Source organism: Aulonocara sp. 'chitande type north' Nkhata Bay, linkage group LG22 (genome assembly GCF_057382095.1).
Source record: "Aulonocara sp. 'chitande type north' Nkhata Bay isolate Kocher_YH1m ecotype deep benthic linkage group LG22, A_spYH_male_GT1.1, whole genome shotgun sequence".
Lineage (NCBI taxonomy): Eukaryota > Metazoa > Chordata > Actinopteri > Cichliformes > Cichlidae > Aulonocara > Aulonocara sp. 'chitande type north' Nkhata Bay.
This window is the reverse complement of record NC_141364.1, coordinates 37,581,447-37,603,016: the sequence shown is the minus strand read 5'-3', so window position 1 is coordinate 37,603,016 and position 21,570 is coordinate 37,581,447. Positions and strand designations below refer to the sequence as shown.

Here is a 21,570-nt window from a genome sequence, read left to right as displayed (position 1 = left end):
TTTGAGTAAACTCTGTGAAACAAGAAGTTCAGTGAGTCCGTCTTCACGAGTGTTTAGAAGTTCTTTGATTAAAAATCGTGTGGTTGTACACCTTCTTTATTTACAGCCAAACAAAAAAACAAAAAGAGTCTTAAAAGGAGCATTTAGAGGAGTTTAAAGCCTGAGATTTTGGCTCGCAGGGATTAATTACACAGATGCTGACTTCATTATTTGGAACTGTTTTGGGGTTTTTGTTTTTTTCATATGAGTATCCAGAATTGTCACAGTGTCTTTATAAAACAGAGAATCCTAAATGGTATGCTTTACACAGATTATTTTATGCGAATTAATCTGTTCATGAGTGAAAAATACTTTCTGCACAGAGCAGCTACAGTTATAACTACACTGAGTGTGCCAGGGATACTTTGTTTTCATATTTAAAGCAGCATTGAGGTTTTATGCATCGCTGTATCCGGGTATGAACGTTTAACACTTGCACAAAAAGGGGGGAAAAGTCTTTTAGTGCTATAGGGACATTTTTTATCTTCCCTTTTTTTTTAATGTCCAGACTGAGTTTTCAGTCTGTCACCATGGCAACAGCAGCTATCCATGTCATCCTGTCTGACCACGTGTTATGTTTTTTTTATTTTTTGTACAAACAGGTCTATGTAAACCAGGTCGGCAAACGCCTGCACTCTCACTGAGCCTTTATGCTCGCACAGGCGTGTAAGTCACCGCCCAGATAAGAGCAAAGGCCAGCTGATAAGAGCTAATAACCACAGTGAGCTTCTGCAATCTGCAGTTCAAGGGCGGATCACGCTCTGCATTCGGTTGCATTACAAACAGATTTTGCTGTGTGGTGTGAACATGAGGCAGAGCTAAAGGGCTGCTCGTGAAGCAGCGTGGCTGTCCACGAGAATACGTGTTAATCACAACCTGCAAAACGAGGTATTTTCGTCTTTAAAACTTTTACAAGGCGGGCGGGAGTGAGGAGGGGTGTCGAGCAGCAGTTGGCCTTTACAAGCACTGTTTTCCCCCTGTTGAATTAAAGTTGCTTAAAATTAAATATAATAATGCCAAATATAGGCCATTAGTGTGGTAAAGTGTTTGTCAGATGTGCAAATGGAAATAATTTGGGCTTTTTTAAAAATCCCCCTCAGGAGCAAGTGAACAGCACACGCACGCACCTCCACACACGCACACACATATGCAAACCTCTCGCCGCTCGCTGCGTGTTTATAAAAAGGAGCTTGTCCCACTTTTTCCCTCTCATCTACCGCGCTCTCGTTCTGTAATTTCTCCGCCGCGATATCTAATTGGCGCAAGCTCGGGAAAGATTTGCTGCCCCGCCGCCGTCTTCCTTAAAAAAAAAAACCCAAACTGGAACAAGAGAGGCGAGCGAGTCGAGGGGGCAAAGAGAAAAATGGAGAGAGGATGGAGAAGAAGGAGACAGGAGGTACGTTTTGAGGGGAGAGGAGTCGGGGGGGGGCGGGCGCAGGTTGCGAGTTGCTGTGAAATCTTGTTTGCTGATAGCTGCTGTCTTTATGCAACCTCCTAAGAGGAGCATAAACAGCCAGCTTTTGGAGCGAGGGAGTGATTATTGGGTTGTGCTTGAGCGAGATAAGAGAGTCTGCTCAGTGCAGGTGAAAGAGAAAGAAGAGAGAGCTGGGAAATTCAAAGAGAGCGAGAGAGGCAGACGTTGGAAAAACAACGAGAGAAGCGCACCTTTGAGTGGCAAACTGTGTTAATGAAAGGGGTCACTAAAAAGACTGAATTACCTCACAATTGATTTGGATCGGTTTGAAATATTTGCCGGGATCTGTGGGCTTTTTCTGAGAGCAGAAAGACTGAGAGTGAAGCGAACTAGGACAGGTCCTGAAAGACCATTGTACTCCTTTTTCTTTGGGTCTCCAGTGCATTCAAAACTGCTATCTCACTGTTGCCCTCCCCATCTCGCTCACTTCCTTTGACTACTTTTCACCTCCTTTTTTTCTCCTAGCATCGAGTAATAAAAAGAAAGAAAGAAAAGAAACCAATTCACTGCAAACATCACAATTTGTAGCTTTTTAGGTCTTAAAGCAAAAGGCTGTTGACTGCTGAGCTCCTTGAGATGGTCCCAGAGGTACCAGCCGAAATGAAGAATAGTTTAAAGCGGTGGCCTTTAGCTCTGATCTTGGGGGGCAGAGCGAGGCTTTTTTCATTGTTTTGGCATTCAGCATGGATACACCTGGGATCCATTCTGAGGGCAGATACCAGTGTGGCTAGAAACACGTCTGTAATTGATAAATGAATATAAAGTACATTCCCAACATTTATTTTCCTCTTTTCTGCCACAGTTGAGGTTTTGAGTAAAGATTGAGTCAGCTTTCTCTGGCGTGTTTCCTGGTGAGCAGCGTTGGAGTGTGGTTGATATTTGAGTTATGGTGAATGATGTTTGGGGTTAGATAAGAGCTCTGTTTTACCTGAGTGTTTGCGTGTGCGTGAACGCCAAGCTCTCCGGACTGTTGGTCATGTATATTTTACTGCTTTCTCTCAGTAGTGTGCAAGTAAGCACGTGTATATAGTGAGGTTCGTATGCCAAGAACAAACGAGGACGTGGGAATGTCACATTCCTTGAACCTCAGATCAGTCGGAGTGATGAAAGTCATGTATATTTATGTTTCTTATAGAGAATTAATCATTCTGAAAGAAGAAATTGTGGCGTTTCTGTCCTGATCACTACTCAATCCTGCAAGCACACCGGCTGTGCTGGCAAATATATTTCATTATCTCAGACATATGACATACATATTTTTTACTGATTCTAATCTCCATATTTTGGTGTAAAATAAAGTTATTAACAGTTATTCGTTGCTTTTGACAAATTAGCAAGCGTACATGTGATGTTTTTCATCTCAGCTTCATAAAGCTGGTATGAAGGTGTTATCCTGAGATCTAAGGGCTACTGCTAAAAATATCAGGAGCCATGAGCAACACAAAATTACTTGACTGTAGTTGTCAGGACAGGCAGTGTTTCCCACGCTTAGACTTTACTTGGGTGGAATGCCAAAGTTCGGTGTAAGCATTTGGCAACTTGGCAAAACAGTTGGCTTTGGCAAAAAAGCTCTTTATGTATTGTCATCCGCAGTTAGTACACTGGTGCATGTTTTGCTCCCTTTTATTTTGAAAGTCCAGTCACTGTTGTCGTGGACTTTAGATTATTTGGTTAAGTCTCTCATCTCCCAGTTAGAGACCGCACAGCTGGTGATGGTAGTCCTCGTTCCTCTTTGGAGAAGTTGGCTACAAACTGCAGCTCTAACCTGAATCTGCAGGGGGTATTTGACTGCTTCCTGCACCGCCGTGCACAGAACAATTACTCTATCTGTGCAACTAGAGGATTATTGCTCTGTTCTTTTATATTTTCTTTTAACAGTCAAAGTCTTCTAAAACACAGCAATATTGTTAAGCTTGCCTCTTCCTCCTTTAAAGTGCTCAGCACTACCAACACTGCTTTTGCCAGTAGTGGAGTCCTAATCTGTTGGAAGGATTTAACACTTATACTTCAGCAATGAATCTACAGTGGGGCAAAAAAGTATTTAGTCAGCCACCGATTGTGCAAGTTAACCCACTTAAAATGATGACAGAGGTCAGTAATTTGCACCAGAGGTACACTTCAACTGTGAGAGACAGAATGTGAAAAAAAAAATCCATGAATTCACATAGTAGGATTTGTAAAGAATTTATTTGTAAATCAGGGTGGAAAATAAGTATTTGGCCACCTCAAACAAGGAAAATCTCTGGCTCTCACAGACCTGTAACGTCTTCTGTAAGAAGCTTTTCTGTCCCCCACTCGTTACCTGTATGAATGGCACCTGTTTGAACTCATCATCTGTATAAAAGACACCTGTCCACAGCCTCAAACAGTCAGACTCCAAACTCCGCCATGGCCAAGGCCAAAGAGCTTTCGAAGGACACCAGGAAAAGTATTGTAGACCTGCACCAGACTGGGAAGAGTGAATCTACAATAGGCAAGCAGCTTGGTGTGAAAAAAATCAACTGTGGGAGCAATCATCAGAAAATGGAAGACATACAAGACCACTGATAATCTCCCTCGATCTGGGGCTCCACGCAAGATCTCATCCCGTGGGGTCAAAATGATCATGAGAACGGTGAGCAAAGATCCCAGAACCACACGGGGGGACCTGGTGAATGACCTGCAGAGAGCTGGGACCAAAGTAACAAAGGTCACCATCAGTAACACACTACAACGGCAGGGAATCAAATCCCGCAGTGCCAGACGTGTTCCGCTGCTGAAGCCAGTGCATGTCCAGGCCCGTCTGAAGTTTGCCAGAGAGCACATGGATGATACAGCAGAGGATTGGGAGAATGTCATGTGGTCAGATGAAACCAAAGTAGAACTTTTTGGTATAAACTCAACTCGTCGTGTTTGGAGGAAGAAGAATACTGAGTTGCATCCCAAGAACACCATACCTACTGTGAAGCATGGGGGTGGAAACATCATGCTATGGGGCTGTTTTTCTGCCAAGGGGACAGGACGACTGATCCGTGTTAAGGACAGAATGAATGGGGCCATGTATCGTGAGATTTTGAGCCAAAGCCTCCTTCCATCAGTGAGAACTTTGAAGATGAAACGAGGCTGGGTCTTCCAACATGACAATGATCCAAAACACACCGCCCGGGCAACAAAGGAGTGGCTCCGTAAGAAGCATTTGAAAGTCCTGGAGTGGCCTAGCCAGTCTCCAGACCTCAACCCCATAGAAAATCTGTGGCGGGAGTTGAAAGTCCGTGTTGCTCGGCGACAGCCCCAAAACATCACTGCTCTCGAGAAGATCTGCATGGAGGAATGGGCCAAAATACCAGCTACTGTGTGTGCAAACCTGGTAAAGACCTATAGTAAACGTTTGACCTCTGTTATTGCCAACAAAGGTTATGTTACAAAGTATTGAGTTGTATTTTTGTTATTGACCAAATACTTATTTTCCACCCTGATTTACCAATAAATTCTTTACAAATCCTACCATGTGGATTCATGGATTTTTTTTTCACATTCTGTCTCTCACAGTTGAAGTGTACCTCTGGTGCAAATTACTGACCTCTGTCATCATTTTAGGTGGGGGAACTTGCACAATCGGTGGCTGACTAAATACTTTTTTGCCCCACTGTAACTATCAGTTAGCGTTTAGGCAGTGCAGCTGCAGTGGAAGTAACACCAGGATAAATGCTGTCAGTGGGATGGGTACGTCACAGGACCTATAAAGATGCTTAAAGTGGGAACAGATACCCCTTTTTATTCTTTCCCCCAACTGCAAATGATGTCCTTAAAGTTAAAGTTGGTCAATACCTGAGTCAGTCTGATATCAGTCTGTGGCTGAATGGGGTCAAGTTGGCAATTATATGCAGTCTGATTCTGATAAAACAGATATTAACTGTAACAAAAAAATCACATCTGTTTGATCCTTCGTTCTGTGCTGGAGTTGAGTCCCCTTGTGTTGTGCTTATTGACACACTCATTCAGAGTGATGGCAACATGTTGATAATTTGTCTGCATTTGTAAATTAGACAGGAATTATTTTCAAAGCTTTGACAATTTCTCTGAGAGCGACTGCAGTCCGTCCAAGTCAGGCTGCGACTGTTTTCAGAAAGGTGGCCTTCTATCATGAGACTTGAGCCCTCTTGTAGTATTTGGTATTCCTCTATGGATGCAAAATCACCACGCAAAAGACCGTTATACTATACTGCATCAAGTTCCCACCCCTTAATTCAGTCAGTAGTGGTACTTTCTGTTTCCCAAATATCTGTGTATTGTGTAATGATTCATGGCAAGCAACAAAAACCCCTCTCACACAGATGATCCCTTAGGTAATATGTTGTTAAGTGCTCTCTCTGTGGCCTCTGACATTTAAACATTTTCTCCACCCTGCAGCTATATCTGCCTCTAAACTCTCCAACGCAGCCTTGACAGCTGGGTATTGCTCATTGTTTTTAAGACACTCACCTCAGTTCAGTCAGTGTGAGCCAGACAGTCGGTATTTTTAAATGAAAGGGACTCTTTCCTATTTGTGTGTGAGTCAAACGATGAGTGTGCCTGCCGAGAAGCTGAAGGCAGGGGCCCACAGAAAGGGTGGTCCCGTGTTAATGCGGGCTAAGAGTCAGAAACGGTGTGTGTCGGGACAAGAGAGAGCTGTCTGTTTTTTAAGGGGCTCCATAAGGATACAGTGCAGCCAGTGTTCAGCAGGGCTCGGTGAGTTCACTCTATCTCAGTTTTTGGGAGAGGAAAGTTTGGATTTGTTCAATGGGAATCGGGCCGTTGGAGTTTTCGCCGTGTCATTTCCTCAAAAGCCGTTTGGTGTGTATGTGTGCGAGCTCTGTTTAAGTTCATCCAAAGAGCTTGGCTGACGGTTCAGCAGTGGGCTTATCCTACTATGGTCTTAACAAAGTTGGCTCAGAGTGTATGCATGTCTGTTTGTGTGCGGTTGGATTAACCCACTGCTGTAACGGCCACATCGCAGAGGAAAAGCCTGTTTTCGTGCACACGTGTTGTGTTTTTACCCCCCCTTCATGCATGTTTGACTACTGGCTCAGCTACAAGTGTTGTTGTTTAGATTGGGATAAGCTGTGGGCTGCCACAACTGTAAGTCTGGTATTACATTGTTGCACACTGTGGCTTAAGCGGACATCTTTGGCATGGCAAATATGTGAAGTATGTAGGTGTTTGGTCTTTCTCTTGCCTTCTCCCTTCACCTCTTTCAGTCTTTGTGAAGATTTTGTTTTTCCAGGTACACGGCTTTAGAGAACATTTCCTTGATATCTTTGGCCTTCTCTCGACAGCTCGGCTCTACTTTCCCATGCAGTGTTTTGTGCGTGAGGCTGCTGTTGCCTGCAAGTTAGGTCTTGTGTAGTTTTATGTGTACTCTGCTGCTAAATGTTCATTACTGAGAACTGCCACCAGCAAAATGTTGCTTACCTACTACCTAAGCTCACAGCAGAAGATGTTTGATTTTTGCATGAATGGAGCCAGGCTGGACCTCCTTAAAGAAGACTTTTGCAAAACAAAGCAGAGTCACTAGTTTCAATCTTGGCTAAAAGTTTGAAACTAGTGCAGCTTTTGCTTTTTACTGTTCGGTCACACACCTGCAGGTGCAGATTCCTGATGGATCATTGTTTAATGAAAAATAATTGCAATCCTGTCAAAGAGTGCTATAAATCTTTGTCCAGAGCATTATTCTGCTGTTGGACTTCCTGGTTTGGATTTCATTTTCTTACCTTAAACCACCTGATTATGAACGTGGTATATGTTGGATAGATGTCTCATAAGTTTGCAAGTTCAGTGAAGAGCAGGTTTTGCTGCTGCTTTAATTAAAAGCGGACTCTTCTGGGTGTGATTTAAGGAATTTATTTAATGCGGCTTAAACTATTACTTCAGAGAAATCTTTTTTCAGCTGTAAGAGAGGAACTGTAATGCCAGTGTAGAAATTTACAGGGATGCCTTAGTGCCATCCGGGCCGAAAGGGTTTCCTGGTAAACAAAAGTGTGTCGCAACACAAATGATTTGCATGCTTTCCTCAGAGGGATCCAGGTAGCCTCTAGTTATGTCTCAAATGAGCTTCTACACTGAGGGTGTTTTCACACCTGTTTGTTTACTCTGGTCCGAATCCTTTGATGAGTTTGTAAACGTGTAGCTTTTCCCTGTGATTTGGTTTCTTTTTACACAGAGAAAAATCTAAGTGAACGCTGAGCAAACCACAACGTGTCATTACAGACCACGTGAGAATGTCCTGTCCGCTTATTGGCCAGATGTGTCTGGGAGCAACAAATGTAAATACAGGAACAAGGTGCTGCGTTCTGGACAACTGGAAAATACTGAGAGTTTACATTCATTTCACATCTAGTTGCCGACTCACACTGACATTTGAACATCTACAGCTCCTCAACACATCCCAGTACAGAAGTATTTTTACCCAAACTTGCAATGTCACACAGTACTCAGACTAACTGCACCAAGTGAGAAAATGAACTGCAGTTTGCTTTAAAAGGACTAAACAGGCAGGTGTGAAAACGCCCTAATGCTGATTTCCAGCTCCATATTTTTAGTGATGGACTCTGCTAGACTCTGCAGGATCGACAGCTCGAAGCATGTTTCCACAACACTGCTTTGCACGTAAATTTCTCATGAAGTTCTTTAAACTGAGATACGCACAGAATCAACTGTAGGCGTCGGTCACAGCACGTCATGCGTGAGTACTCCTCACCAATGAGCTTATGCTGCGCTTTGCTCAGTAATAGGATAGACAGGTTTCACAGTGTAGTAGGTACTGCTTCCTATGTGAAAAGGCCTTTATGCACTCAGTCTAACTTGTTTGAAGCTAGCTGTTTTAGCTCCCTTGCCCTTCCTTTAAAGATACTTTCTTTTGATTGGTTGTCTCTTGCAAAGAGAGGGTCAGTAGGTAGAGATTGTGTGCTCACAGCTGGAGATCTATGCCTGGGATGGCCATATTAGGGATATCTGCTCTCTGTGATATCATAAAGGGGGAAAATCATTCTTCTGCTCATTTATACACCGACCCTATTATTTGAAATGTTGGCCATGTTTCATATGAGCACCTACCTTAACAGTGGAAATCAAACTGCACGTACCTCAGTGCATATTGTAGATACTTGGTATAGATCATGTACTCAGTACCACAGTCAGCATCTCTCTGCCTCAGCGCAGCGATCTGTACCATTAAACAGGAAGCAGCAATCCTGAGTCAGAATAGATCGAGCATGTGTCAGTGAGTCAGCCAGTTGAGCGTCCACCCTGTTTACATGTTGACAGCACATGACGCTGACGGTATCTTCCCCTCCGTCACAGCAGCGGCCTCACTCACTCACAGGCTATAGGCTGCATCAATGGACTGATTGTTGAATTTGCAGAGAAACCACCGGGCTTTGGTCATGAGTTATAGGCTGATGAGAAGATGACTCCGGCATGCTCGGGTCCGGTGTAAGCAGAACATGCTGTTTAGGGGTCGTGGGAATCATCACGTTCCTGGTGCCTTGCTATAATGTTTTACTAGTTAAGGGAGGAGAGCATGATGAAGGTAGTCTCTTCCCCCCATAGTAAGGTGTTTCCTGTGACTAAGGCAATATCACTTCTCTTATTAATGTTGGGGATTTTTCCATCCTAAGTAATGCGGAAGCCCTTTCAAGACAGCGAGTTCTTGTTTATCTTCTTTATCCAAGGCTTTGCTGGTAATAAACAGTGTTCTTAATTATTGAGATTTTTTCTGGCAGTTGATTAGTCTTCTGTTTTTTAGCCACATTGAAGGCATGTTAACCTGACAAGTTTGTGTTTGTTGTGCTTTGGAGTTTTAAAGCCTCAACAAATATGGGATGGTTTTTCATGGAATTGATCGCTAACATTCTGATCCTGCTCAGATCAACTTTAATCACTTTGTAGCATAGAGCGTAGTTGTTATTATTCCACTACTTTACCAGAAACTGTTAAAACACAAACTTTCCTTCAGCCGTACTTACCATTTATTCTATTTAATAGCAAATGTAGGAGCATTTTAACTGGAAGTGTTTATGATACACTGGTATTGATAGTAACTCTGATATTGAAAAAAACATTCATATGATGTTTATCATTAATGCTGTTAAAGATACAATGTTCTTTTAATATGTTTTCATGTAGTCATGCTTACAGGACTTCTTTCCACTTCGTTTTGAGTGAATTCATTTGCCAAATTCGTTTTGGCTGCGATGTGTATTTTTATTTCTGTGTCATGCATTTTAATTGGGGATAAAAACAGTTGCTCTTTTTTTATCTGTGTTTCTACAGATGGATCCCTCCCTAAAGAGCCAAAAGGAGATGTATCGAGCCAGATAGCAGGTAAAACATAAGATTGTTTTTTTTTTTCTTGCAAGGCCCGTTTATATCCATGTGTGTGCTGGTGGTGCAAGAGGGGAGTGTATTTTACTGAGGGTGGAGGGTCGGGGAGGTCGGTATATTTCAAAAGAAATATGGTGTGTTTGGTGTATTTTTACATGCACACGAGCAGACTAAAGCCCTTTTACAGATGTAATGTAGACCTTTTTTAAATTTAAAAAGTATTATCCTGCTAAGGGTTTTAGCATACATTAAGTGGGTAAAGAGATGTTCTCCAGAGATGTTCAGTCAGATTCAAGTCTGGCTGGGTCACTCGGGGACATTGACAGAGTAGTTCTGAAGCCTCTGCTTTGGTATCATGGCTCTTTGCTTAGGGTTGTTGTCCTGTTGATGAACCTTTGCCTCAGTCTGAGGACCAGCGCGTTTTGGACCAGGTCATCATCAAGGGTGGACCTGAACATTGCTGGATTCACCTTCCCTTGACCGTAACTAGTGTCCCACTGCTGAAAAACATCCCCCAGCTTGATGCTGCCACCACCATGCTTCAGTTTAGGGATGGTATTGGCCAGCTGGTGAGCGGTGTCTGGTTTCCTCCAGATGTGATACTTTGCATTCAGACCACAGTGCTCAAGCTGGGTTTTATCAGACCAGAAAATTGTTTCTCATCCTCTGAGAGTCCTTCAGGTGTCTTTTAGCAAACTCCAGGTCATGTCATGAGCCTTTTATTGAGGAATGGCTTCAGCTTGGCCACTCTACTATACACCCCTGATTGTTGGAGAGCTGCAGAAGTGGTTGTCCTGCTGGGAGGTTTTCTTCTCTCCACAGTAATGCTGGAGCTCTGCCAGAGTAAGCATCAGGTTATTGGTCACCTGCCTGACCAAGGCCTTTTTACTTCGATTGCCCAGACTGGCCAGCCAGCTGTAGGAAGACTTCTGGCGGTTCCACAGTTCTTCTGTTTTCAGATGATGGAGGCCACTGTGCTCATTACTATCCTCAATGATAAAGACAGGTGTGTGCCTTTCCAAATCATAGCCAGTCGACTGAATTTACCACAGGTGGGCCCCAATCAAGTGTCAGAAACATCTGACAGATGATCACTGGAAACAGGAGGTAGCTGAGCTCGATTTGTATGTGTCATGGAAAAGGCTGTGAATACATGTACTTGTTATATTTTTGTTTTTCATTTTTGATAAATTTGCAAGAATTTCAAGCAGAGTTTATTCACTTTGTCATTATGGGGTGAATACTTTTTGGATGCTCTGTTAAATTTCGCCCCTGTTCCTGTCCATTCTCTTGTCTGCTGGTGTTGGACATTGTAAGGTTCTTGTCTAATAGCACTGATGAAGGGCGGTTCAATGCTCTGCCCCTCCCAGTATCAATACAGGTCATTGTCATCCTAAATCTCACATGTCCTCACTTTTCCTGTCATCCTCGTCTCCACCTCTCCCATCTATTCCCAAAACATGCATGATGTGGACAGCTACCCATGTCTGGCACCTCTCCCCATAGCTATAACAGGCTATTAGCAATGAGTTGAGATGGACACTTACGCTGCCTGCTCCATGATTTATTCACACAAACTGCCATTCATTCAGAATCACTCACCCTAAATGACCTTTTCCTTGTGTCCTTTCTCCAATCAGTTGTACTAAATCTTCCCTTTTATTATCCTCATGGTGCAGCTGACACTTAAAAAGTAGGCTATGTTCCTCATGTGAGGGTTAATATGTGCTGCTGAAACGACACATTTAATGACCAATTTGACATATAAAGTTATTTCTGCTCTGTTCTTCAGTGAGAAATTTTACTATTTCATAGGAAATTAGAATAGAGCCATTTGTGCAAACCTCTTAATTAGAAACTCTAAGACTATCAGCAGTATTGGCTTTGTAAAGAGAAACAAAAACAGCCCTCAAATTCTACACGCAAAGGAGGACAGTGAGTTGGCAGGTTGCTCCAAAGCCTCAGGGTCTTTATAGAGAAAGCTTCAGTGCCCGTAGGAAAAAGGCGATGAAAGCAACACAAACGCGGTTATATCTGAAAAACACTTGGCTTTAGTGTGACTGTTTAGCCTTTCTGCATGGTGCTTTTCTTAAGCATCCTGCTGCTTAACAGTTATCACTTCGTGGTTTAGACTAGGTGGTGGGTGGGGGGGATTATGTCTGTCCATCTGTTGGGCCTCCTCATCCACTGGTCTGACTGGGTGACTGGAAAGTGGGTTGCAAGGGATGGGAGGGTGAGGCGAGTGCTCTAATGATGTTAAAGCTTTCGAACCCTGACAGATGTGCTTTCTATCACCGTCTCACTCTCTCTCTCAACCCTTTTCGTCTGTGTCTGTCCAGAAGTTCCGCGGTGTAATCTGCCTCAGTGCTTGTTGAAATGATTTGGCATAAATCTTCAGCAATCAGCTGCAATCTGCAATCTGAAAGCATCGCCTCAAGATGGCGTGTTCGAGCAGATTGGAAGAGCTGAAGCACAAAAATGCTGCAGGAGTGTCTGATCTGCAGCAGTCGTCTGTAGAAGAGCCACTCCTCTGTCACTTACTGTGTAATCTCAGTAAGTGACAGGAGCAACGTGTGGAAGGAAAATGAGTTTTTATTCTCACTATTACAGCAGTAGAAGGGTTTTTTGGGGTGGAGGGTTAAAAAACAAACAAACAAAAAAACAAAACAACTTGTTGTTGTAACGGTCTTTTTCTCTCTGTCTCGTCACGGTTCGTCAGAATAGGATCAGGTGGCATTAAAAGACCCGGCCGACTGAACGCTTGGCACCAATAACAAGCTGCCTTTTCTTTCTCTCTGTCTCTCTCACTGTCTTTCTTTTATTCCTGCTTCCTCTACTCTCCCTTTTCCCTTCTCCCCTGCTGTGTTTGGGTCGCTGGGGTAACCCTGGCCTGTTTCTCGCTCGGTTAGCCTACCCTGCTATTAGAGGTCTGGATGGATGGGGAGAACAGGAAGAGGCGGGGGTAAGGGAAAGATGGTGTGCGCTCTGTCTCGGTCTCCCAAGCCAAAACTCTGATTTGGGGACACAAAGGGGAAAATTGGGAAGGACACGGAGAATCTGAACGGACTGGAAACAAACACCCAGGCTGTGCTGTTCAGTCTTGAATGCTGTCAATTCGGTGTTTTAGATCGCTGCTCGTTTTCATCAACGGCAAATGATTTTCACTGCAATGAAAGTGCTACACAGATACCTTATCAGTGTAAGGGTGGTAAAGGGAAAGTAGTGACACTGTCCCTGTATTGGATTGAAAGAGTGCATTTGATGCAGAATTTACTTAGATGGCACCTAAACATGACTAATTGACCAGATGAACACGTTCTTACTTAAACTGGTTTCTAACTTTGTGTGTATGTACAGTCAGTGTGAGCTGTGGCCACAGTGAGGTCATTGTTATATTGGCACAGCAGCCAGTCAAAGGTAAGCTGTGCAGCAGCTAATCAGAGCTGCTTCAGTAGGACTGATAGATGGGACATGAGCCATTTGTCAAGAATTCAAACCACATATAGACAAAAGAAGATTGTTCTTTTCATCTGCACTGATCTGGCGTTGTGGCTCTGTTCTGAGATCTCACAGAACAGGAGTCTGTGGCAACAGATATAACTGTGATAAAATCATAAACGGCACTAAAGGCAGAGCTAGGGCACAGGTGGGCTATTAAGCTGCTTGCAGGTTGTGCAAAAGTAGCAGCTCAAGTAGTCCATTAGGCCCTGGTCACGCAGACGCAGAGACCTGTAGGCGACTGCATGGCAACCACCAGTTGGTAGGGAAAAATTAGCATTAACTGACTGGTTTTGGGTGATTGCTGGAGGTTGCTGGCAGTCTCGAAGAGGAAACCTCACTGGGAATGCTTAGGTTGCTAGCAGATTGTCACATTTAGTTTGTAGAGAAGACTTTTGTGCAAAACTCACTGACCAATCACCAAGTGGTTGTGAAACTGTCTTTGTCATTCTTCAAAGCAGAAGCTGCACATTTTTTTTTTCATTTTTTATTTGTTTTAAATGGGTTGATTTTAGGATAAAAATCAGCTTTTACTTTGAAGATGGACCTTCTCCATTTCCAAATGGGGTTGCACCCCTTTAGTGGTTAGTGAGCATTTGCAGACTGCTTGCAACTAAGGCAATCACAAGGAGGTTTTTGGTACAGCACCCTCTTTGTGGCAGTTTTCCTCCTAGCAACCAGAAGTTCACCAACCAGTCTCTAAGTGTGGCGGAGGCATCTTATGTGATATGTAGAAGTGTATCTGCTGATGTGCCTGCCTAAAACTAAGCAAAATGGCATCATTGCATTATAGAAACATTGCAGAAGAACATTAAAAGTAACAGAGGAGTTTAACCAACTGCTGACAAAAAGACAAATACAGTCGATTCAGTAGAGCTGGAACTGCAGTCACACCTGCGAACACTTGTGTGTCATGTTTGTTATTAAGTGCGATACAGCCAGGTTAGCTGTAATAAATGGTAAATGGCCTGTATTTATATAGCGCTTTTCTAGTCCCTAAGGACCCCAAAGCGCTTTACATATCCAGTCATCCACCCATTCACACACACATTCACACACTGGTGATGGTAAGCTACATTGTAGCCACAGCCACCCTGGGGCGCACTGACAAAGGCGAGGCTGCCGGACACTGGCGCCACCAGGCCCTCACCAGAGTTGCAAAGGGGGAGGAGAGCTGCTGTTGTTCCCCATTGTGTCTCCCTTTCTGTTTGTTCTTAAAACAATATTCTTAATGTGTTTAACACAGAAAAGCAGCACTCTGTGGAACAATGCTAGGGGCACTGTAAACTTCATATGCAAATTGAGGGGGGGGGGGGGAGCTTGAGAAGCTTAATATTTACTAAGGAGGTAAGGCTTAGCAGTTTAGGATTTATCTGAGATGAATCTGTCTGGAAGATTATAGTCTTAAATGTATTTCATTTAGATTTTTCTAGTACTGCTTTTTCTTCATAGGAAAGGAAATGCCTTCAAATTAACATTTAGACCACAGGAAACATAAAATAGCTTAATGCACGCTTCGGTTAAATCAATTTAAAGTGTAGAAATGAAATTAAATCCATTGAGCGTGTAGTATTTATGAGTAAAATGGGCATGCAATCAAATAAAATTGCTCTGTCTGGTATCTTTTTTTTGTCATGGAGACACTGCTGTCCACTCCTTTATCCCAGAGGAATTCCTGCCAGTCCCACACATCCCTCAGCAGGGAATTTATGGCACGCTGTGAATGTGGGAAGTCCACAGCTATGCACTGATTCACACTCTTGCGCGCGAATCTGGTTTCTGTTGACCCGTAACAGCTGGTTTAGGAGCGATGGCTCCCAGTCAGCTGCTGGATAGCCCTCATGAGATATAACTGCTCTTTAATCTCACAGGAAGATGCTGCGAGTGTTTCCTCCTCCTCTCAGCTGACTGTACCACCCGTCCCATCTGTTGGTGTGCACACAGCTGTCGCATTCTGTCTTCATATTGAACTCAGAAACACACACACACACCGACCCCTGAGGTATTTGTTACAGTGCCTCTGGGGAAGACTTGTTGTTGTTGTTGTTGTTGTGGTGTTTAGCAAACTGAGTAATGCCCACTCAGAGGCCACTACAAATCTCAGGCCTCTGAGGTGTGTGCCAAGTATGTACATATTGTAACACAAGCACAGCCCAGTTCCAGTCGTGGCCTGCAACGAAGAAGAACTGGCCGTGATCCGGGAGTTTCAGCAAAGGATGATGGACATTCCTGGCATCACCCCCATGGGTGTAGTCATATCAGTGATAACTTTGTCTCGCCCACTTCATACAGCACAGGCAACACGGGAAATGTTGGGACTTTTTGTTGCCTTGGAAAAATTCACCCAGGTGTGCTTTTTTTTTCGTCTTATGGGATACGGTTTTCCTCTGTCTCGACTTCTCAGATAATTCTTCATTTAGTGATTGGCATTGGACGCCAGTTTCCCTGAATTCCTGAATGTAGACATCATCAGCAAGGTAATGACCTCCTCATTGGTAGCTAATGGCTTATTGATCATAAAGAAAAGAGGAATGTAATTTGTTTTTCACAGTTTGTCATTGAATTGGAAAAGTTCAAATGAACACTGGCTGTGTACTTCATTGCGCTGTACTTCATTGCGCTGTGAATGGATCATAAATTTTCTTGTTAGGCTGTTTGATGACTCTCGTAGCAAGCACTTCCTCGAATTCAGCATTCCAACGTGACTCAGTTAAATCATTGGTTGTAACATAAACTCTGTGACGTTAATACGTCCTTATACAGAGTCATGGTTGTATTTAATACACTGTCCTCTTTAAGTTTTAAGAATTCTTAGACTTGGTGAACTAAAAACCAATTTGCATGAATTTCTCTGCACTTACTGAACATTGCATGTAGTGCTGAAATGTAGTTACTATACTAATACTTTAAAGTTTTGTAGGTCCCTAGAATTAAATCACATCTGTTTAATGCATTAAAGATGTAGCAATAACGTGCCATTAAGCACCAAATTGCAAAAGTTACCTCAAAGTGCTTTAGATTGTTAGCTAAAGAGTGAAGACAGTGGGAAGGAAAACCCCTTCTAACAGTAAGAAACCTCCAGCAGAAGCAGGCTCAGGGAGAGGCAGCCATCTGCTGTGACCAGTGAGGGGACGGAGACGAAGGAAAAGATGCACAGTGAAAGCGAGGTGAGATTAGATTAATAATAACTAATGTTTAATGCAGTACTTTGTGCTGTTTCTGGTTCTTCACTTTAGCCCAACAGAGAAGACAGAAATCCTGATATATAAAGAACTTCTTTGTAGTAAAGAGATAAACATAACAACGCTCCATCATCGGGTCATACTTTGTTCCTTTTCGTTTTTCTGCTTCTTTTTTGTCAAGTGAACACAGCTATGATCGGTCTTTTTGGTGTGCAAGTCCCACTTTCAACCAGTCAGCAATCTGTCTTGGCATACCATCACCATCGAGTTAAGTGCTGTTGGCTCTTGGGAGGAGGTGCCGTAAATCCAAGTCGATACAGTCAACGTTTACATATACAGTCCCAGCCTCTACTAGCATAGGTTAATACTGAGCGGCTGCAGAGCAACAACATGGGTGATTTGAGCCGATTGAAGCAAGTACCTATACGAGTGAAGGAAAAGCACTCGATTGACATATGGCAATCTGCTAAGTACCTTAGAGGGTTAGCTACAGTAGCTGCAAAGCAGTGAACTATGAGAAGATCACTTTGTACGTGGGCGGAGCTGAAGCGTTTTGCCTACAACCTCACGAATCACTTCCTGTGCTAAGCGGCTTCTCCTCGTTCATAAATGCAGTGCAGGCATATTATAATTGCTGCCCCTCCTGCACGTTGAGGATTACCTCCATTTACCTGTCTCTCCAAAAGACAGACAGATTAGCAGCTCACCTAATGCCACATGAGGTTCTCACTGTTTATCCACAGAGCCCAAGTGTCTGCACCGGTAACCCAATTTCTCCTTGGAAATGTTTGCTCCAGTTTTCCATATGGATGTGTAGACATCACCAAAAATGGGTGGTTTTGGTTGTCTGCAGGGTTGGAATATCTCCCCTCAGGAATCTCAGGATTAGCTTCAGCTGCGGCAGCTCTGCCCGCAGCGGACTGGGATCCCGTCGGCACATCGGCCAGTCACTCTATGATTAGATGATGCTGCGAGCGGGCTGCATTTCTCCAGCAGCAGCCGAAGCCAAATCCACAGCAATTTATGGAGGTTTTACAATTTAGGGAAGAATTTTCAAGCATGGCTTGCTGGACAGCCAATCACAAGTGGCAGTATGCTTATACTGGTTCCTCCCTCGTCCCACTGACAGGTACAGTGTTGCCTGTCTGGTGATGCACAGGAGAGGGGGACGTAGAATCTACCATGCAGTCAGCACCATCCTTTCCTTTGTGCTCTTCCTCGTCATTCCTCAATCAACCCAATGGAAACTGAACTTAGTCGTCCCTCCATCGTTCCCTGACGTCTACTTTATTCCTCCTTCGCTGTCATACACCGCTTCTCTCTTTCCTCAGCCTAGTTATGACACAATGATGTGTTTCATTAGCTTACTAATTTTCCTGGTTCCTCCTAGTTGGTTTTGTTCATCATTTACCCAGAAACCCTTGTTCTCCAGTCTGCTTCTGTGCGGGTGTGGGTGTGACCTGGCCACTCTATATTTAGCTGCTGTGCCACTTTCTCTGTTCCCAGAGCACTGCAGAGTGCTGGGAGGTGATGGAGGATGGGGTGGCTGTGTCTTTAAACTTACCTTTTACTTTTGATGATTAAAGAAGAAATCCACCCAAAATACTGCTCAGATAAACTCTGGAAATAAGAAGGTGTGTGTGTGTGTGTGTGTGTGTGTGTGTGTGTGTGTGTGTGTGTGTGTTTTGGTCAGTCTGCGTGAAACCTTAATCTGATAAAAGTCGCCGTACAGTAGCAAATTCAAACAACTACAAGGCCTCACTGTGCGCTCTTTTTACACGCTCACACTCTTCCAAACACGCAGCGGTTTTCTGCTCGTCTCTTGTCAACATTAGGTTTTTCATTGACCTTTGATTATCCTCCTGCTCAGTGGCAGCCGGCCAATCAGACAGCAGGTTTGCAAGCAACATCAAAGATTGTCTTTGCTTCAGAAGATGAATCACTCTGTGGTGAAAACATGCTGACTTATCTGTTTGTGCGCATATGCTGCAGTTCACCTCGATAAGCGCGCTTCTTGAGCATTTAGCTTGGCATCGCTGCTGTAAATAAGTGGCGCCGATAAACATCGCGCTCGAGCTAAGCTGCGAGGTAACGTTCAGGGAGCAGCGTGTAGGCAGCTGCTACAAAAGCAGCTTTCTTGTAATTTAATGGCCGTATTGTCACATGATGACCACAGCATTAGACAATCTGTTCCAAAGCAGTTGTATGTGTCGCGTAAGGTTGTAATTCATAGAAAGTATGATCATTTTCATAGCTGGTCTAGATCAGTGATGTCAAACTCATCTTCAATCAAAGGGGACGTACGGCACATATAGCTCATAGGATAGATCGAACTGGTGAAACTCTGCCTTCTGTCAATGTAAAGACATTTAGACACTTTTAATTCCTGAGTTATCCTTGTATAAGAAAAAAATTTGTTTTTTTGTTTTTTTTTAAATAGCACAGCTCAGGTTTTCTGAAGTCACTACTGGGCCAATTCTGGCTCCCAGGTCACATGTTTCACACCTCTTTGTCTAGAAAATGAAAAGCATTTAGCCCAGTTTTCTAAAATCCAACCAAACCTTGTCATGTAAGTCAAAACAAGTAAATGCTCACAATTGTTATCGGTGTTTACAATAAATATACCTTGAATAGGTGTTTCATTTCTTGCTAATGTGTTAATCACTCAATGTAACATTAAAAACACCTAGAAGAAGTATAAACATTTTTTAAGTGACTTTTTTCAGTTCTAACTCCACTACACTAGCTTTACATGAGTTAACAAACAAAACAATCCCTGTTTATCTTTTACTTGGGCCCTCTGCAGCTTCTCAGTTCCTCTGCCTGAAACAAGCTGCCTTAGCTCCCTTCCCCATGACTTTAAGACGTCTTTCTTCTGATTGGCTGCTCGTTGTAAACGGAAGCTGTGATCAGCAGGTCGGTAGGCCAAAGCTTTGTGCCTGAGAGGACCATGTTGGAGTGAGCAACTCTCACTCACATTATAGAGAGTTAAGGGTAGAAAACATCACTGTTTGTTATGACGGTGTGTTGTTGGAACATACCGTCTGTGACAGATGAGAAAAATAGGCTAACTTTTACCCATATTGATAGCACATTTAGCGATTCCTAATACCTTGTGTCCTAATTTTTCATAAAGAGACTTAAAGGTAAAGCTGCCGATGCAGCAGGATCATATGGAGAGAGGTGGGGGTGAGCCTTTCCCAGCTGTCGTAGGGTGAGGCAGGGTGTAGCCTGCACAGGTCTCCAGTCTGCCACAGAATAACTGTGAATGTCTCACTGGCTGCAGCTTCTCAAACGTGACAGATGAATGCCTCTTTGACATTTTGGAACCATCCCTTTTTTGGCTTTAAGTGTTGCTCGGACAACCCAAGCTTACGTCTTTTTAAGTTTGATGAAGTCAAATTTGAAACGCAGCGATCAATAAATAATCCTGAGATTCAACCCAGTTTGACTCCCCCAGCGCTCTCCGTCTCCTCAGAGAGCGGATCTGGACCATGTGCAGCTCCCAGAAATAGAGCCAGAGCAAGCGCTCTCTGTCTGCACTCCCCTCCTCTCATGCTTCATCTATAAAGAGCTACAAGCTCATTCTCTACAGGAGCGCAGTGGGAAATGTAGTTGATCATGCTAATTTGTTTTTTGTGGCACCCTGAGGGAGGGAAGGAGACAAATGAGAGGAGAGAAGAATAGTAAAAATAGAGACAAGTCCTGATTCTCATCCATCTCCTCCGGTGGCAGGAATGAATTAGCATCTCATTAGCATACAGTCGTAAATACGACGCCATGCAGAGACCAGAGACTGGAGTGCAATTTCAAAAACACTTCAGTGCCCGAGAGGGGTGTGTTTCTGAGCGTTTGTTTATTATTTAATCTTATTGAAGGTACACGTATTGAAGGTGCTTGAGAGGACGCAGCGTAGGGCTCTTGAGTTTAATTTGTAGTACTGCGTTCAATTTCCTCTGCAGCGGGTAGTGTTATTATTTACGTTAGCTCTGTCATCACGAAGCTGAGCTGGATTTGGAGCTGATAAATCTTGGAAAATGATTAATGTAACTGAACTCTCAGAAGGAGACAAGACTTAAAATTGCCAGAACTATGGAAATAATACCAATGGTGTGTGTCTACACACTTACTGCACAATAATGAGCTAAATACAGTAACTGCTTGTTACATTTTCTGTCATGGAGGTAGTGTACGTGAAAAAATCCATTATTTCTTTATATTTTCCTTCCAAGAAGCCAGTCTTTGTTTTGCTTTATTTAAAGTGGGTTTGAACAAGGCTTTAAGGTTTTCTTGGACATCGGCTGCTTTCTCACTTTAGTCTGTCGATATCTGGAGTTCGTATCTTTAGGCAGTTTATTATTAGCAGCCGGTTTTGTTTTTTTTGTTGTTTTTTTTAACTGAATCTATGATAAATAATGAAATCACATTTTTGCACCAACGTGGTGATTCCCAAAGAGTTCCTAAAACTTGGCAAATCTCGGCATGGTGTGGAGTGTGTCCTGCAGGGCCTGGAAAAATGGAGGGTAACAGAAGTGGGAATATCCAGGTCCTGGGAAAACCATGTGGCCCTTCAGTTGACCCATCTTTTATTCACTGAAACCTCATCAGAAATGATCACAGTGGAAGGGTGGCTGTCAATTCAGTTCAGTTTTATTTATACAGCATCAAATCACAACAACAGTCGCCTCAAGGTGCTTTATATTGTAAGGTAGAGCCTTCAATACATGCAGAGCAAAACCCAACAATCATATGACCCCTATGAGCAAGCACTTTGGCAACAGTAGGAAGGAAAAACTCCCTTTTAAAAGGAAGAAACCTCCAGCACAACCAGGCTCAGGGAGGGGCGGCTGGTTAGACAGGATAAAAGACACGCTGTGGAAGAGAGCCAGTGATTGATAAGAAGTAAAGATTCAATGCAGAGGTCAGTTAACACAGAGTGAGTGAGAAATGTGACTGAAAAAGAAATACTCAGTTATGCTGCAATAGGTAAAGGCTGCTGGGCCTATACCTATTGCACTAAGGGAGGATTCAAGGTCA

At 43.3% G+C, this 21,570-nt stretch overlaps 1 protein-coding gene across 13 annotated transcripts in view; it reads left to right on the top strand.

Moving 5' to 3' along the window:
• The window catches only part of LOC147304661 (triple functional domain protein), an 82,768-nt gene that overhangs the window by 11,713 nt on the left and 49,485 nt on the right, over positions 1–21,570 (top strand). For 11 of the 13 annotated variants that reach the window (XM_086281110.1, XM_086281108.1, XM_086281109.1 and 8 more), the window contains exon 2: positions 9,803–9,853. In XM_086281110.1, the coding sequence (XP_086137236.1) occupies positions 9,803–9,853 (51 nt within the window). Of the gene's footprint in view, positions 1–1,323; positions 1,436–9,802; positions 9,854–17,228; positions 17,663–21,570 lie in introns of those variants that run through there. The other 2 variants (XM_086281112.1, XM_086281107.1) reach the window with 2 other exon arrangements.